This window comes from Neofelis nebulosa, chromosome 1 (genome assembly GCF_028018385.1).
Source record: "Neofelis nebulosa isolate mNeoNeb1 chromosome 1, mNeoNeb1.pri, whole genome shotgun sequence".
In the NCBI taxonomy this organism is placed as follows: domain Eukaryota; kingdom Metazoa; phylum Chordata; class Mammalia; order Carnivora; family Felidae; genus Neofelis; species Neofelis nebulosa.
Window position 1 is genome coordinate 60,592,075 of NC_080782.1, and position 17,787 is coordinate 60,609,861.

Below are 17,787 nucleotides of genomic sequence, written 5' to 3' on the forward strand. Positions count from 1 at the left end.
GTACATAGTCCTCACCTGGTCTCATAGCCTGAATGTCTCTTTTCTTTCCCACCTCAGTCAAATGACTTTTAAAAGATGGCAGTGAAGCCAAGTCACTTGCTCATTTTGGCTCCCCTGTTTCTTCTTTTGTACAATGGGAAGCACGGACTAGGGGCTCACTGGCCTTCCCCTCAGCTCTTGTTTCAGAATTCCAGAGGGCAGCAGCAAGAAACCAGTCTCACCCTGCAGAGTTCTGACCAGACAGGGTTGCAACAAATCCAACCAGAGCTAGTCTAAGAAAAAAAAGGAATTTATTAGAAGGATATTTGTGCAGCTCAGACAATCCAAAAAGAGTTAAAACAAAACAAACAAATAAAAAAACAATAGAGAGTTTGGGAACCAGGACAGCCTTAGGGGTCTCTTCATCAAGAGTTCAGGAACATCCCCCTGGAGTACTGCCATTAGGATGATTCCCTACAAAGCCCATTTTTATGTTTCTGTGTTAAAAATAAAACAAAACAAATTCCAGAGAGAGCACTACCGAGAGACCATTCAGTTATAGAAGATGGGGGTGGGCAGGGTCAACCAGTAGAAAAAGCTGCTGGAGGCCACTCTTATAGGTTCACAGGTGGTTCCCAAGAAGATGACCTGGTAGGAAACCCAACTGTCTCCAGCCCCATGCAAATAGGCTAATAAGTATGCCTTACAGAGAAAGTCCATCTGTATATAAATAATGACAACTCTGCCATGGGGAGTCATGTCTGAGTGTTAAATTTAGGTCAGAAACACTATAGACCATAATATGGATTGTGAGATTGTTTATTAGACATTTTAAGGCAGCTCTGGCTAGTGGAAAGAGAAACAGATTTCCAGGCAAAAGCCTTGGGGGATGGACCATTCATTAGCTTAGCTTTGGACAAAAAGTAAAACCACCACTTGAATTAGGATCCTGCCTTCCTCTCTACCAGATCTGGTCCCATAGTTTGTACTTTGATGGGATTTGGGCAAGTTTCAATCTCTTGAGAGTTTTCTGTGTCCTTATCTCTGAAGCAGGAATGATAGTAATACTCCTAAAATTAACAACAAGACAACAGCTAACATTCGCTGGCACAAGGCATATCCTAGCACTTCACACATGAGCTGGTCTCCTCACAGTCTTTGGACACAGTGCTGTTACGGCCTACGTTTTGTAGATGAGAAACCAGGGCTTGAGGGAATGAAGAGGGGCAGTCAAGCATAGAGCAAACTGTTGTCCAAACTGATTGAGATAGTGGGCCCAAGAGCCGGATGGCCAAGTGTGAACTCTGACTCTAACACTCCCAGGCATGGAGTCCTTCGGCATATTGCTTGAGTTTCATTGATCTGTAAAATGGGGATAATGATAGGGCCCACGTCATGGTATGGTTAGGAGGGTAAATGATTTCATATGTATGCAGCCAGTGTCTGGGGCAGAGTAGTGCACTGTAATGTTTGCTGTTATTGATAAAGGTCTTTAGTACAGGGCAAGGTAGAGATTGTAAACCCAGAGCTGACTGAATCTAAAACATATACTCTATGGCAGACATCTCTGTGCTAGTAGGACAAGAAGATTCAGGAGTGAGTAGTTTAAAGAAGAGGAGGGAGAGGGAGAGAGCTGCTTCAGGACTCCTGGCTCCTCTAATGGCCTTGGCTCTACGACCTTGAACTAGATACCCAGAAAGTCAGTAGCAATTTCCAGGTCCTTATAATTGATTGGAACATTCAGTACTGGATTTCCCTTAAACTTCTTACTTCAGGAGGGCTTTAGGGAGCTGTTAGGAAAAAAAAGAAGAGAGGCAGAGAGTGACTAACACACACGCACACACACACAGCGAGAGAGAGAGAGAGAGAGAGAGAGCGCGCGAGAGAGAGTCAGACAGAAAAGCAGAGATAAACATAGTGACCCAGAGAGACAGAAAGTAAATAATACTCACAAGCAGAGAAGCAGACACATGCTTAAAAACAGAGGAAAAAAAGTAGAAGATAAGCAGAAAGAAAAGAGGTAAAGGGATGGGTGAGAATTTAGCGGAGACAGCACTTGATGGACCACCCTTCCTGTGGTTGATGGGGCAAACAAACCCATTAAGTGTGTCAGCACTTTATCTAAGGAAAGCACCTTTCCCACAGCCACAGCGACTGGTGTCTGACTGTGTAGGGCAGTGACAGGAGATGCTCTTTATCTGAACTGGAGACAAGAGCACTCTCCTCTGTATTTCATGCAGGACGCCACAGATCAGGCTGCAGATTTTTCACGGTTGGCGATAAAGCTTTGTCTGGAGAGGCCTTGGGCTGAACAACACTCCAGGCTAGACCAAGAGGGCCATAAGCTGCAGGAGCCTGGAGACTGATTTTATATGAAGGGATGGTTTCTATGAAAAGTTACATGTGTATATTCATGTGGGCCTTGAAAATCTCTGCAAGAATAACTGTCCAAATGTTAACAATCCCTAATCTTGAGGTAGGATCTCACTTTATAAGCAATGCAGTTCTATTATGTTTGCATTTTTACGATAACAATGTAGGGCCTTTGTAATCAGAGGAACAAGAGGCTTCCACTAGTGACACGCACAATCCTGAAATTAGAGGGCCAGAGAAACAGTGGCCCCTGACATGGAACAGTCACATGTGTATTTATCTGACAACCAGACAGTGGCTAAGTGGAAGGGCGGTATACTTGAAAATATTTCCCCTTGATGCTTCCCAGACAATTTGGGGATTACTGTGGGGACCACAGTCTCCCTTCTGATTCTTGCAGAGGGTGAAATTATTAATGTCCCCTCAGCTTGGATGAGTTTCATTCCCTTGAAGTTTTTCAGGGTTTAAAAAACAGATGGGAGGGGCGCCTGGGTGGCTCAGTCGGTTAAGCGCCCGACTTTGGCTCAGGTCACGATCTCGCGGTCCGTGAGTTCGAGCCCCGCGTCAGGCTCTGGGCTGATGGCTCGGAGCCTGGAGCCTGTTTCCGATTCTGTGTCTCCCTCTCTCTCTGCCCCTCCCCCGTTCATGCTCTGTCTCTCTCTGTCTCAAAAATAAATAAACGTTAAAAAAAAATTAAAAAAAAAAAAAAAAAACAGATGGGAGTCAGGGGGAGGGTATCTGTTCTGGGTGTGGACAGAGGTTTTCCCAGGAGTGAATTATGCATGCAAAGCCTGCTGACTCAGCACCCTCACGCTGAAGTCCCTGTCTCCCACCCCTGTCTCTTAATTTCAAATGAAGTTTGTGGCTGGCATACACTTTCACAGGTATTGCCTGCAGGCTTGAGAAATGACCCAGATGTGTCTTCTTTCAGGCTTTACGAAGGCAAAGAACAGATGGAGTTTGAAGAATCCATGAGACGGCTCTTTGAATCCATCAACAACCTGATGAAAAGTCAGTATAAAACAACCATCCTTTTGCAGGTTGGTTTACACTACAAAAAAAAAAAATCTCTTTTCCCTTGGTCATCTGGTAATAACAGCATGCTGAGATAATGTCTACTTTTGCTTGAGCGTGTAGCCCTGTGTTAACTGAAGGCCTGGGCTGGCCACATGGCACAAGGATCATGGACACCAAAGGGCTCCTCAGGGCAGGAGAAAGTGTATTTATTGTTTGTTGCTGTGAAAGTAACAGTGCCTCTTTTTTTTTTAATAATTCTGAAGCTTTTGCTACCTGGGAGGTAATAGGTTGACCTTGATCCATTTGTAATGGGGACAGGTGGCAGTCTCTGAAATTCCTCTACTTTTGATTCTCAGCTCCATAAGCTCAGATCCCCTTTGTGGGTTAGAGTCTCCTCAATAAATAGGAGACACTTTGGAGAGAGAGGTCCTCCAATTGATGGTTCTACAAACTCTGTCAATCTTTTTCTTTTTTTAATGTCTTTTTTTATTTTTGAGAGAGAGAGAGAGAGAGACAGGCAGTGTACAGGGAGGGATGGAGAGAGACAGAGACAGAATCTGAAGCTGGCTCTAGGCTCTGAGCTGACAACACAGAGCCCAACACGGGGCTTGAACCCAAGAGCCATGAGATCATGACCTGAGCTGAAGTTGGATGCTTAACCGACTGAGCCAACCAGGTGCCCCCAAACTCTGTAAATCTTTGAGAAACCTTGAGACCTACCCCTAAGTTTGAGAAAGAGTTTAGCAGCAGAGAAGCTGAATGAAGAGGCTGTTTCAAGGAGACTTCATAACTTTCACAAAATTGACTCATAAGTGCTCAGGAGGGGCTGCCTCATGTCATATGAATAAGAAGCAAACACATTTGTCTGAACCAGTGAGTTAACATAGATGACTTCTTCTCCTACTTTTAATCAGAGTTATCCTTTTGGTTGCTAATATAAATATCTGCTATGACTCTGACTGGGATCATCCAGCCTCTGGCTAGAACGAATGAGGTACTAGTGTCCAGCTAGAAAACAGGTGAGGAGTCAGAGGCAAACATCTGTCTAGGGAGTATCCACTGCTAATGCACAGGTTCCAAACTTTGCACATTCGAATGTCTTGGAGATCTTTAAATTATTTTTTAATATTTGTTTATTTGTTTATTTATTTATTTGAGAGAGATTGCTTGAATGGAGGAGGGGCAGAGAGAGAGAGGGGGAGAGAGAATCCCAAACAAGCTCCATGCTGACAGTACAGAGCCTGACATGGGGCTTGAACTCATGAAACAGTGAGATATCATGACCTGAGCTGAAACCAAGAGTCAGATGCTTAACTGACTGAGCCACCCAGGAGTCTTGGGGATCTTTAATAAATTCTGATGCCTAGTTACCACCACCAGACAATCTAATTTCATCAGTATGGAGTGTGACCAGGGCAAATGGGAGTTTAAATAGCTCACTGGTGTCAACCAAAGTTCAGGAATCACTCTGCTAATGACATCTTTTGATTGAACAGATGTTAGGGAACTCTGTGTGTGTGTGTGTGTGTGTGTGTGTGTGTGTATGCGTGCACGCATGCACACGCATGTGCGTGTGTGTATAGTGGGAGGCTTTGTCTAGTCTAGTTCACCAGTGTATCCTTAGTACCTGAACAGTCCTAGTACATAGTTGGTGCTTAATAAATACCTGTTGAATGAATGACTCCTGGGATAAGTGTGAAAATCTCTATGTCATAGATGTGGAAACTGAAGCTCAGAGTCGATACCACTTCCTCAGGCTCCATGGTAGTCAGGGGTATGGCTGGTGTTCAGATCTCCTCCTGCCTGGCTCTGAAGACCATGCTCTGAGCTGCTCCATTACACTGTTCTTTACGCTATACCTTTAGCACCTACTGAGGATATGACTGGAGATGAGTCTTAGAGTTTTTACCTTCCCTTCCCTTTTGCTGTTTTTTTTTAAGTCTTCCCTCATGATTTTTCAAACCTCCGCCATTTTACAAAAAAGAGGATAACAAGAGCAGGGGGCAGCATAAAGAAATGTGATAAGAACTGGAGCCTGTCACCCCGCCTATAACATATTAGAAGCAGCCGAGCTCCCAGTGGGGGGCCACACAGTGTTAGGATGTTTCCTGAGGGCTGGGTTTGACTGGTTGCAATAAGAGAGGTTATAGCATCGAGTCAGGGTGGACATAGCTCTAAGGAAGCTAAAGTATGAGGAAGCAGAAGTGATGGACAAATGAAGGAAGCCAGTTGTTTGGGGAGAGAAAGGAGCAGATGCCCCAGAAAGTAGAGGTACCAGGAAAGAGACAGACCACTGGCCTTGAGAAAGACACAGGGAGTCAGCTATCATGGAGCCACTCCTAATGTCAGCACCTATTTCCCAGTGATGAACTACGTGTATCTTGGGGGACGGAACAAAGAGGAGACAGAAAGAAAGGAGGAGAAAGAAAGGAAGCTACAAAGCAAAGAGGAACCAGCGAGTATCTATGGCACTGAGGAGACGTGGGTCAACAAGAGTGTTCCTGCTCAGCTGTATGATTTTATGCTGGTCATTTAACCTCTCACTGTCTGTTTCCTCATCTGTAAGACCTCACTGTGTGAGGATCAAAAAACACCAGCTATGAAAGAGCAGATTATAAAATCCTATGCAAATGCAAGGAACTAATGTGATTATTATGGTCTGGGCATAAGTCTTTTTATCTAAGTTCTTACTGTCTGGGAAGTTATGTTAGAAATGCCTTATTTGGGGCACCTAGGTGGCTCAGTCTATTAAGTGTCCAACTCTTGATTTTGGCTCAGATCTCATCTCATGGTTTGTGAGATTGAGCCCTGCATAGGGCTCTGCATTGACAGCTCCTCTCTCTCTGCCTCTCCCCAACAAGTGCACACATGCTCTTTCTCTTTCTCTCCCTCAAAATAAATAAATAAACACTAAAAACACTAAAAAAAAGAAATGCCTTATTTCCCCCAGGATTTGGGCCAGGTTATGCTGGTTTCTCCTCATGGGTTTCCACCCCAGAGCCATCAAAAGGGGCTTCATCTCTTTTTTAATTTGCTCTAAGGGTCAAATATAGCTTCCAGGATTTACATAAAATCAATGACAATTTCTAACATATTTCTATGGCTATTGAAAAGTTATCAAAGAAGTATGTAGCCATATATAAATATGGAAGGCAGTAACCTTTGAAGATTTAATGCTGTTTTAGGATGGGAAGTGTGGGCTAATGAGGGGAGAGGGGTCAAGTTTACTTAATGTTAACAAACTCCATATAAAGAATCTTCTTGGACTTTGACATTTGCCACAGGAGAAAGAGTTTTGGATTTCATGCCAGAGAGACCTGGGTGGAATTTCGGGCCTCTGTTTATTCTTTTATAAAATGGAAGGCCTAATGTCTAATTTAGAGGAAACGTTAAGAGGATTAAATAAAGTAATATATATAAAGCAAGAAATATAGAGCCTATTACACATTTCAATTTAAATGGATTGTTTTTAGCCATTTATACCTCACCATAAAACAGAAGATTTTGGAGCATTTTCCTGGAGTGGAAGGGGATATTTATATTCCTCACCTTGTCATATGAAGCTGAACAGTTTTAGGACATTTGGTTATTCAGCTAGATCAAGAAACATAGATATAAATTTCAGGTAGAATAAACCCACATGAACTGACTCTATAGGAAAGAAAGAAATGACAAATAGTACAAGGATGGCTGGAGTCCTGATTCCAAGCCTGCATGGGGTATGGTGGGAAAGAGTTCTGTGATCGATTAGTAGTGGCTTCCATAAATTTTGAGTGAGAGGGTAGAGTGAGAATGCCAAGGAGTACCATTCCTGGTTCCAACTTTACACTTCCAGACAAATAGCAGCTTATGGTGGAAGCTGTCATTCAAGTCCGCTTTAATTTAGCATAGAGCAGGTCTAGTTCAATCTCAGCTTTGTTCATTGTGGGTTCTGGGACCTAATCAAGTTATTTCTCATTTCTAAGACTCATCTGGCTTTTGTGAATTGCTTCCTGTAGTTTTCCTTATTGTTCAGAGTTGGCATGGCAGCAGCTAACCCTAAACTATGGAGAATTTAAAACCAGCCATTCAAAGAAGGTAGAAGATCATTAAAAATACCTTCCTTTGATGGAGTACCTACCATGTGCCAGGCATGAAGCTGGGCTCTTCACACACAGTGTTTTTCATCCTGCCAGAGATCTGCAAGGAATCACTGTCTTTGGTGTCCACAGGAGGCTCATAAAGTTAAATAATTCATCCCAGATTATACCTAGCCACAGTGGTGGAGCTAGGATTTGAATCTTCCCACGTCTCTTGATTCCAAAGTTAATGTTTTCTCTACCACAAGGCATGGATTAGGATGGGAGTTTCCATGTATTTTCTTTTTTTTTAAATATTTATTTTTGAGAGAGAGAGAAACAGAGCATGAGCAGGGGAGGTGCAGAGAGAGAGAGAGAGAGGGAGGCACATAATCTGAAGCAGGCTCCAGGCTCTGAGCTGTTACAAGAAGAGCCCAACACAGGGCTCGAACCCCTGGACCACGAGATCATGACTTGAGCCAAAGTTGGGTGCTTAACTGACTGAGCCACCCAGGCACTGCTCCATGTGTTTTCAGTGACAGGCCATAAGCTTACAAGTCCCTATGTGTGCCAGCCTTGTGAGCACTGTTGATAAAACTGATGGTAGGTGGAGAGGATCTAAATCAGACACTAGTGAATTGGATATAGCTTAACTACGAGGAAAGGGCATTTGTTGACATTATGTAGACCCATTTGTTCCAGTCTCCTTCAGGTCCAGGATTCATCATAATGCTCCAATTTGATGGTGCAAGTGAAAATAAATGAACAGCTCATATTGAATGGTACTCTCCCGTGGCAACTATGATTGTCATGCATACTAATAATGCCACTAGAGTGTCCAAAGGGCAGGGTAGCTCTGTCTTTTGTATCCCCAGTATCTGAACCAGCAGCTGCCACTTAGTAGGTACTCGAATATTCTTTTGGCTAAATGAATGAAAGAGTGAATACAAGCTTCCACTGTTTTGTATTTTCACATTTATTATGTATCACATACTAAGCTGAGAGCTTTACATATATTGTTAGCTCATTTGATTTTTATAGCAACAACCTTAGTAGGCAAATACTCTTCTTATCTCTACTTTACAGATGAGGAAATGGAGTCTTAGTGAGGTTGAATAACTTAACCACAACTAAGAAGGGGCAGGTCTGGGATTTGAATCCAGACTGTGTAAGTTCAGAGTTTGAGTTCCTAATCACCACTGAACAAAGCATAGTTTCATGAAAGACCCAAGTCTTCCTGCAAAATGCCAAGTAGATAAGCAGTAAGCGACAGTAAACAATAGTAAAGATGGATAGATGTTTGGTCCACAGACATGAAGGCAAGCTAATTAAGAATACATTTTTCTTTCCTCTCTTTTCATTGTTTATTAGTGTAAAATGTTCAAATGCCTGAACTAAGGGAAGAAAGTGGTCCATTCTTGTGAAGTGGCCTACAGCTGTAGGCTAAATTCCCAAAGTAGGAGAAACAAGACTTATTATTTAACTTGTCCCTTCCCAATTGTATATCCCATACTTACGCGTAATATTTGAGGACAATGGATTCAGTGGTGGGGAGGATGAAATTTTGTTCCAGTGAGGCTATTGTAGTAATATGGATAACTAATATTTAATCTTCACATCGGCTTCTAAATTAGGTAACTTTATTCCTCCATCCTCCTGGTGAGGAAACTAGAACACAGAGTTAACTTCCCCAAGGCCACACAGATAAAAGTGGTCCACAGGGACTTGACTCAGACAATCTCACTCTTCAGCCAGCCATTTGTAAACACTGAACTCCCCTGTTCCCACCAAGCTTTGGGGGCCAGCATAATGTTGCATTATGGAAAGCATGGAGACTCATGTATTCTGGAATGTGTTGGTCCCTATTTCCTTCTCTTTCCCTGAAATATTGGTGAGGAGGCTGACTGTCCTGAGAGAGCTGCATGTACTTTCCTTAGGGACAGCTCTGCATCTCTAGGGAAGCTGTCTTCTTGTGGTCATGCTGTGGTGAATTTCTGTGACATTGTCCAGTTTCCACGGACCTTAACCATCCATCGCTTGGCAAAAATTAAAGCACTGAATATTGGTGGGTTGGAAATACTGTCTGTGTTCTTGAGTGAGGAAGAGGTCCAGTGCTGTCGTATGATCTTGCATCACTGCAAGGTGTGCTATTTTTGGCTAAAATTCTGTCTACTGGCATCGGTGCAGTTCAATCTTCCTCCATTTGGAGGAAACACTCAAAAAGAAAATCCACATTGATTTTGAGGGAGTGTAGCTCTTTGGTTTTGATTTTTGTTGTTATTTTTAAATACTTGCTGTTTCCTAGCAGCCCAGGATTATCAATTCTAGAGAAGTCCATCTGGATAATAATCATCTCAAGTGACCTCCCATGACTTCTCTCTGGGTCAGTGAAACCACTACTGTTTGGTTTGGACCTGGCTGTCTTCTTGAGGCTCATACTAGCCTTTGATAGCCTTTGAGAGGGGTCCAGAGTTCGTGATTAATCTAGAAGACCACTTGGTGCCACAATTATTAAGCTAATTATTAAGTTGGCAAATGTTTTCCTGGTCTCTGTTCTTACAACCCCTGATATATGTGGTGAGGAAGACTCTTCACTGAGGAGATGTCAGGAAAACTGTACCTTCTTTTCAAAAATTATCCTTATAAAAAGGGGAAGGTTCTCTGCTTCTTTTCCCAAATCATCCTTCTCTCCCCCATCAAAACCTCCTCATCTTCTAACATGGAAGCCTTTCCTTACAGCAGGGTGAGTGGTAGCAAAACACACTGGTCAGCTGGACAGAATCAGGTACATATTCTTTCTATGCTGCATGGTAGCTGTGTGGCTTCTGGCAAATTATTTAACCTCTCTCTGCCATAGTTTACTCACTGGTAAAATGGGATGACAGTACTATTCCTAGAGTAGTTATAAAGTGCAATGAGATCATGCATGTAAAGTATTTAACGCATTTAAAGTTTCTAGTAATGGTTGTTATTTTAAGACTGTTATATACATTTATATACATTCACATAAACTTGTCTGTGTATGTTTTTCTTAAATATTATATGCAATACAGGAATATATACTATGGAATAAAAGTAACAACACGGCAATATTATTTTATGTATAATAGTAGTATTAATGGGAGTGCAAATTATGCCAACAAAGTAACATAGTTCCCAAGAGGCCAGTGGGTCTAGAATGCCAAGCTGTTTCTGGTTTCCAGGCTTTAGAAACATGCAACAAATGGAGGTCTCCAGAGGATCTTATGGCTGAGCTGTTCTGCCTTCTGGGGGAGCTTGGTGGTTGCCCCTGCTGCACCCACCTGCTATTACTCCATTCATGTGTGTAAGAGCCATGTGAAGGGGAGAACTATGGACAGGAGCCCTGCGGCCAGTGCTGCAAACTTCCTGGGTCAGAGATGAGCTGCCCTCCTTGGAAAAGGAAACCACAGGCCTGCTGCTTCTCTGTGAGGCCGTCTGGACCAGATGGAAGTTTGATACTCCCCAGTTGAGTTGATAACACCCTCTGAGTCTCAGGGCGACAGCTACTTAGTTTGTTTTACTTTATTGCCAGCCCAGAGCTGAGAAGCTGGGAAGACTGGCTCCTTCTGACACAGTCCTTGTTCCAGCCCTGTCCAACTTCTCCTTCCTAATAGCTGAAGTGTTTATGTGTGTCAGTGTAAACTTCTGGTGACTGCAATTCTACAGCATCACTTCAAAGCCCTGGAACAATATGCAGCCCTTGAAAGCCAATAACTTGCTGCCGGCACTGAGGTCTTGGCTTTCTTAACTTGCTGAGGGTTCTATTTCTGTTTCTGTCCTCTCACTTTGGTCTTAATTATGATGAGTACATATTATACTTTGTCCAGGTGCTGGGGAATGAGGGCAGGGATTTGAGGGATGAAATAAGGTGAAATTCAGCACGTACACTTTTGGGGGCCTACTGTGCGCTGGAAATTGCAATAGGTACATGATATACGTTATTTCATGTCATTTCCCTTTTACCCCACATGAAGATGCTGAGGCTCAGGGCATGAAGAAGTGGGCCTTGGTGCATGCAGAGGCTAGGTGGAGTGCTGGGGTTCCTGTCCAGGCCCCTGCGGGCCCAGAGCTCTGTGTTCTTTAGCCTAAGAGTGAATGGAAGGACAGTTTGCTAGGAGTGCTTGAACCAGCCTTTATCAGAGCATGCGCCTCAGCACAGGGCATCTCTTTAGAATTTAGACATTGTAAACAAGCTGCCCATGGTAGGGGGAGCGCAGCCTGCCCATGTGTTTGATTTGGCTAGCATGGTGTTAAAAGAGGTGAACCAGAACAACTTATTCTTTAGAGAGAATGTGGGTTCCACACACTTCATTACTTCCCACTGGCCCAGACTCATTCCATTTCGCTTCTTTCTTTTGCTCTCCCAGCCCTTCAGGCATCTGTTTTTGCCACGTCTGCTTGGGGTTTCCTGATAAAAATGGCCTTGACCAACGAGGTTGGAATGTGGTAGACACTGTAACTGCCTGGAGGGATGTTATAGTGTGTCTTAGCATATCGCAATTCTGAAAAGTTCTGCAATTAAAACAAAAAAGAAAGTTCACTGGTTTATTTTTGCCTAAACCAAAGTTTCCCCCAAATTATTTTATTGCAAGTCCTTTTTCCCCTCACAGAATACCCAGCACCATCCTGTGGAACAAGAGTGTCCCAATAGAGCATCAGCTTTAGAATCTTGTTATCTCTTGTCATCTTGATTTGAAAGAATAAAAAATGAATTCCTAGACACAAGATCAAATAACTATAAAGAAAAAGTCTGACAAATCTGACAACATACAGATTAAAGTTCTTCTGTGCAATGAAAGCTCTGATAAACAAAGCTGAAAGACAAGCAGCAAATAGGACAAGCAAAAGGAAATTCTTCCAATTTTTTTTTACTGCAAAATGGCTAATTTTAGTGATACATAAAGAATTTCACGAACCAATAAGAAAATAAATCACCCAAAAGGGAAATGAGGAGAGGATATGAACAAGCAGGTTAGTAAAGACAGATATTCAATAAATATACAAAAGGTGCCCAATGCACTAGAAACCAAAGATTTGTAAATTAGTTGCAAATTATACATCCATTGACAAAACTAAAAACATTTGTATACCAGTGTTAGCGTAGGGAAAGGAGTAAAAGGAAATTAGTTATCACTTCTTTCTAATGTAATATGACAATATTTCCTATATATAAAAATATATATGATATATTTATAATATATAAATAAATATATAATATACAAACATATAAATAATATAATTTATATAATATATGAATAAATATAGAATATATTTATAATATATGTATTTATATAGAATATATTTATAATATATAAATACATACAATGTATTATAAATATATTTTATATTTATTTATATATATACATTTTGATGCACTAATTCATCTTTGAGCAATCCCTCCTGCAGGGATTCTCACAGGTACACAATTGTATATACTAACTGTTTTCTTACTACATATTTTATAATAAAGAAAAACTGAAACTAGTGTGAACTCCATCAGGGAAGGGGTTAGAGAAGGTACCATGTGCCCATAAGGGCATTGCTAACTAGTGGTTGGATATGAAGGGTGTGCAGTCTATGTGATAGCATGCAAAGATATCAGTGCTAGATGGTTCACTGCAAAAAACAAGGTGCCGAACTGTATAAATCAAGCGCGCACACACACACACACACACACACACGTGTGCGTGCACCTGTGCACATTCTTGCATAGAAAACAGTCAAGAAGGAAACTCACCACAGTGTTGACGGTGGCCCCTCTGGGGAATAAGGATTTGGGCTGAGATGGAGATGTGGGACTTCACTGACACTCTTCACCTTAATACTTTACTTTATCCTGTGTGATGTTTTTGTACATTGCACTTATATTGCTGACTTTTGAAAATCATAAACAATGAGAACAAATGAAAGGATGAAGGCATAGAGAGAGACAATTGCTGTTTGAGTGAGGTGGGCACGTAGCTTAAGGCTTCTGAGGGGTGGCTATCCACGCAGCCTGCCTGAGTTTGAATCGTGGCTCTCCTACTTGCTAACTTTGTGACTTGTGGCTCTTTAATCTTGGTGCACCAGAGGTTCCTTATCTATGAAAATAGTATTTCTCCTGTAGGTCTGACATAAGGTTTAAGAAGATAGTCTGTCAGGTGTTCAGTGCCTGCCCCAGTCAAAGTTCTCCGAGAATGAATAGTCATAATTACTATTTATGTTAACTAAGAAACTCAGCTATATATGGTTAGAAGTAAGATTTTCTTTAAGAAAGGAATTTTCAGTATTTTTATTTTGGTCTGATCATTAGAGGGTGATACATGTTAGCTATAGTACAGTTAGAATATAAAGAAAAATAAAAAGTTTAAAATGCATCCTTCCACTAGATTCTTCAGTGTTGTTTTCCAGCCATGTGACTTAAAACTCCTTCTGTAGAAACTGCAGTCTACTCTGCTGCTTAGCAAAGGATGCTGCTATGTGGGGGACTGGGGGTGTGTCTCATACTCTGGCGGCATCAGTTAACTTGCACCGAGGAAAGAAACAGGCAACAAGCAGTGCACAGCTAGTATGCTAACCCAGCTAGTGGACCAAAACATTCCCACCATTGTTCACAAATTGGCCACGGTGAGAAAATATGAATAACTTAGTCCAAGCTGTCCTTGCCACCAACAATACAATTCAAACACACTATCTTCCAATAATAATAGAAGTTACCACTTAACGCGCTCCAAAATAAGTATGCTGGCTCTCTGTTGGATGCCTCATGTATATTATTTTTAATTTTTCCAATCCTGCAAAATAGGCACTGTTTTCCCTATTTTACAGATAAGGACATTGAGACATCAGAGAGGTTACGTTTTGTCCAAAACCACATGGTTACTAGGAGTAGAACCAGGATTTGACAGCAGGTGTCTAACTTCAAAGTCTGTGATCATTGTATACATTACTTCCTCCTTGAAGATAGAAGAACTTGTGCCTTACTTTTGTAATCAAAGAAGTGCATGCTAATGTTTCAGTCTACATACAGTGTCTTGTATCTCTCTGTAGGAGTGCCCAGGATTCAGGGTCATTCTCTCTTGATCCCTCTCACGTGTGAAGTACCCTCCTCACCATGTGGAGTTGTTGGATATGGGCATCCCTTATGTTTATTTCACTTTCCACCTAGGTGGCAGCTTTGAAATACATCCCATCTGTCCTCCATGATGTGGAAACAGTCTTTGATGCGAAGTTACTCAGGTGAGAGCTCACCATGTGCTTTCCTGGGCTCTGATGGCAAGCCAGGGGTTCAGCAGGAATGGAGGAGTGCTTTTATGGGGGGGGGGGTCTAGATGGGCACTTGGAGCTGGGGTGGGGAGGACACATGGTGGGAATTTGGTATAGGGCCTCCACTGTGGGATTTTGACATTCTGGTTTTATTTTGCCAGACTTTCGTGAACACCAACATAAACTAAACTTCCTTCTTTGGTGACACAAATGATGCAGCATGCAAACATATAGATTAAAGAACTGTACATACGTAGTTGCTGTAAATGTCTTAATTTCATTTGGACTTGAAGGTTACTTGGGGGTCCCAGTCTATGCCCTCTATGCCGGATAGTTACAAATGGGGAGCAACCTTACAGGAATAATAGAGATAGGCTCCCATTTGCTTTCTCCTTCTTTACCCCACTTGTCTCATGAGATGAATACATTAGTTTAGGGTGATCATGCTGTTAGATAGAGGCATCTGAGCCAGTATGTCCTTCCCTCTTTTTCCTAAATTCACCTAAGTTCCGAGATAACATATAGATGATTTTAAAAACTTTTTTTATTGAAATACTTTCAGATTGAGGAAAGAGTTGCAAAGATAGCATGCCCTTCACCGAACTTCTCTTAAGAAGTTCAAATTTTACGTGACTATGGCATACCATCAACATTGAGGAATTACCATCATTGTAATTCTATTCACTGCATCCCAGGCTTTATTTGGATCTCATTGGTTTTCTCACTAATGTCCTTTTTTTCTTTGTATCAAGATGTCTGCTGGCTTCTTCTCATCCTTCTGGTCTCAAATGAAATGTTATCTTCTCAGAGAAGCTGCTTCTGAATATTGTAAATAAATTAAATTTCTCCCCCACCCCCTACCCCATTACTCTGTGATGCAACTCCTATTTATTTTCTTCATTGCACGTATCCTTTTGTCTTGATTTGTTTGCTTCTGTGTTGTAATGTCGACCTCCATCAGAATGTAAGCTCCATGCCGACTGGGACCAAGTTTGTTCCTACTGTATCCCCACTGTTCTGCACACTGTCTGTCACACATTAAATAGATGCTTAACAAGTACTTGAAAGAACGAATGAGCACAATGAGATGATTTTGGAAAGCTGACAGGGGCTATAATTCTGTTTCAGCGGCGTCTTTGTGTTCACTCTATCTGGGAAGAACTATCTTCTTTTTCATGTCCTAAACTAGTTCTAACTCACAACTTTTCATAGCTTTTTTTAAAAAATAAGGACCCTTCTGATCTTAAGACTTATAAAGCATTGCTAACTATAAAACATTAGTAAATAAAATGTTATGGTAACAAAATCAGAACCTGGTTTTAAATCCTTGTTTTTCAATGCCCCCCTCCCCCCAGCTACACAATCTTAGGAAAGTTAGTTAACCTTTCTGAACCTTAGTTTTTCCACTTGTAAATTGGGATAAGTATTGTATCTATCTCAGAGAGTCATGAGGTTTAACTAGAATAATGGATGTAAAGTGCAAAGCATGTGTCTGATACACATAAGGGCTCAGGGTTACTGGTATCATTTTCAGGTTTTCGCATCTCTTTGGATGCTATTAGTAGTCAACACTAACACCAATGACATAAAAGCTTACTATGCATCTGATGCTTTGCCAGGAACTGTGGGGCCAAGGAAGCAAGATGTATGTCGTTTCTGCCTCCACAGAGCTGGCAGTCTGGGAGTGGATTGTAAGTGCCAAGATGTGGGAAACATTTAACTTGATCTAACTTGTCTTCTGCATTCCTATTTTTCCTGTCCTCAGCCAACTCCTATATGAGTTCTACACCTGCATCCCCCCTGTGAAACTCCAAAAGCAGAAAGTCCAGTCTATGAATGAGATAGTCCAGAGCAACCTCTTTAAAAAGCAAGGTGAGTGCAAAGCATCCTGGCTGGGTGAGTGGTGCCATAAACCACATGCTCAACAGGCCAAAGAAACCTACCCAGTGACTCAAAGGTTTCTTCTCTAACAACTCCCTCAGTCTGAATAAATGCAAAAAGTAGGAAGTAGCTGACAACTTAGCCATCAGAATCTAAATTGATTTTAGGAAAGCTTAGGTTGCATTGTTTGCTCCTCCTGAGAGAGTTTAATGAGGTGGTAAATTTGGAGTCATATCTTTAGGTCATTCTGCCATGAGATTTTCCCCTACACGGTTTATACTTGTATGAATGTCTTCAACTTGAGAGGAAGTAGGTAAAGTTTCTTTTTTGGTAGAAAGAACCTGTAACAGAGAAGTTTTCAAAGTTTCCAGAGTGTAAGAATAAACTAGAGAGCCAATGCGGATTCCTGTGACCCATCTCAGATTCTGATGGAGTAGAAAGTAGAGGGGTTTTTGTTTTAGTTTTGCAAAATGTAAATTACCTTTGAATAGCTAATGTGTTTACATGGATCAAAATGCAAAGGTATGAAAAGGTACCACATGAAAAGAGTTCCTCCAGACCCTCTTCATAATCTCTCTGATCTCTTCTCCAAAGGCAACCAGTGGTTCCAGTTTCTTTTTTTTTTTTTTTTAATGTTTTTTTATTTATTTTTGAGACAGAGAGAGACAGAGCATGAGCAGGGGAGGGGAAGAGAGAGAGGGAGACACAGAATCTGAAGCAGGCTCCAGGCTCTGAGCTGTCAGCACAAAGCCCGACGTGGTGCTCGAACTCACAGACCGTGAGATCATGACCTGAGCCGAAGTCAGATGCTCAACTGACTGAGCCACCCAGGCGCCCCCAGTGGTTCCAGTTTCTTGTGTTTGCTTCCGGGGATACTCCATGTATAAGCGATCAGACACATTTATACTATATGTTCTTCCCTGATCTTTTATTATTATTATTACTCAAATAATAGTATAATATCCAACTGTCCTGTACTTTGCCTTTCTTCACTTGCCTTTCTCAAGAGCAGGGAATGGCACTAGTTTTGGGCAGGAGCTTCTGCTCACCCCAAACTGATCTCTGGTAACCACCAGTCCTCTGACCAGTGCCCCACTGCTAAGAGCCTTGGGTGCCCTGTTTTTTAAGGTCAGTGACCTAGAGGGCCACACCTCTGGATATGGCCAGGCAGGATTAGAAGTCAGTTCATCATTCACCTCATCTCCAGCATCAT

General features: G+C 41.8%; 1 protein-coding gene across 3 annotated transcripts in view; it reads left to right on the forward strand.

Annotated features, from left to right (window-relative positions):
- Positions 1-17,787, forward strand: part of DOCK2 (dedicator of cytokinesis 2) — a 417,694-nt gene that overhangs the window by 104,642 nt on the left and 295,265 nt on the right. For all 3 annotated transcript variants that reach the window (XM_058723143.1, XM_058723150.1, XM_058723158.1), the window contains exons 23-25: positions 3,284-3,392; positions 14,596-14,666; positions 16,459-16,565. In XM_058723143.1, the coding sequence (XP_058579126.1) occupies positions 3,284-3,392; positions 14,596-14,666; positions 16,459-16,565 (287 nt within the window). The remainder of the gene's footprint in view (positions 1-3,283; positions 3,393-14,595; positions 14,667-16,458; positions 16,566-17,787) is intronic.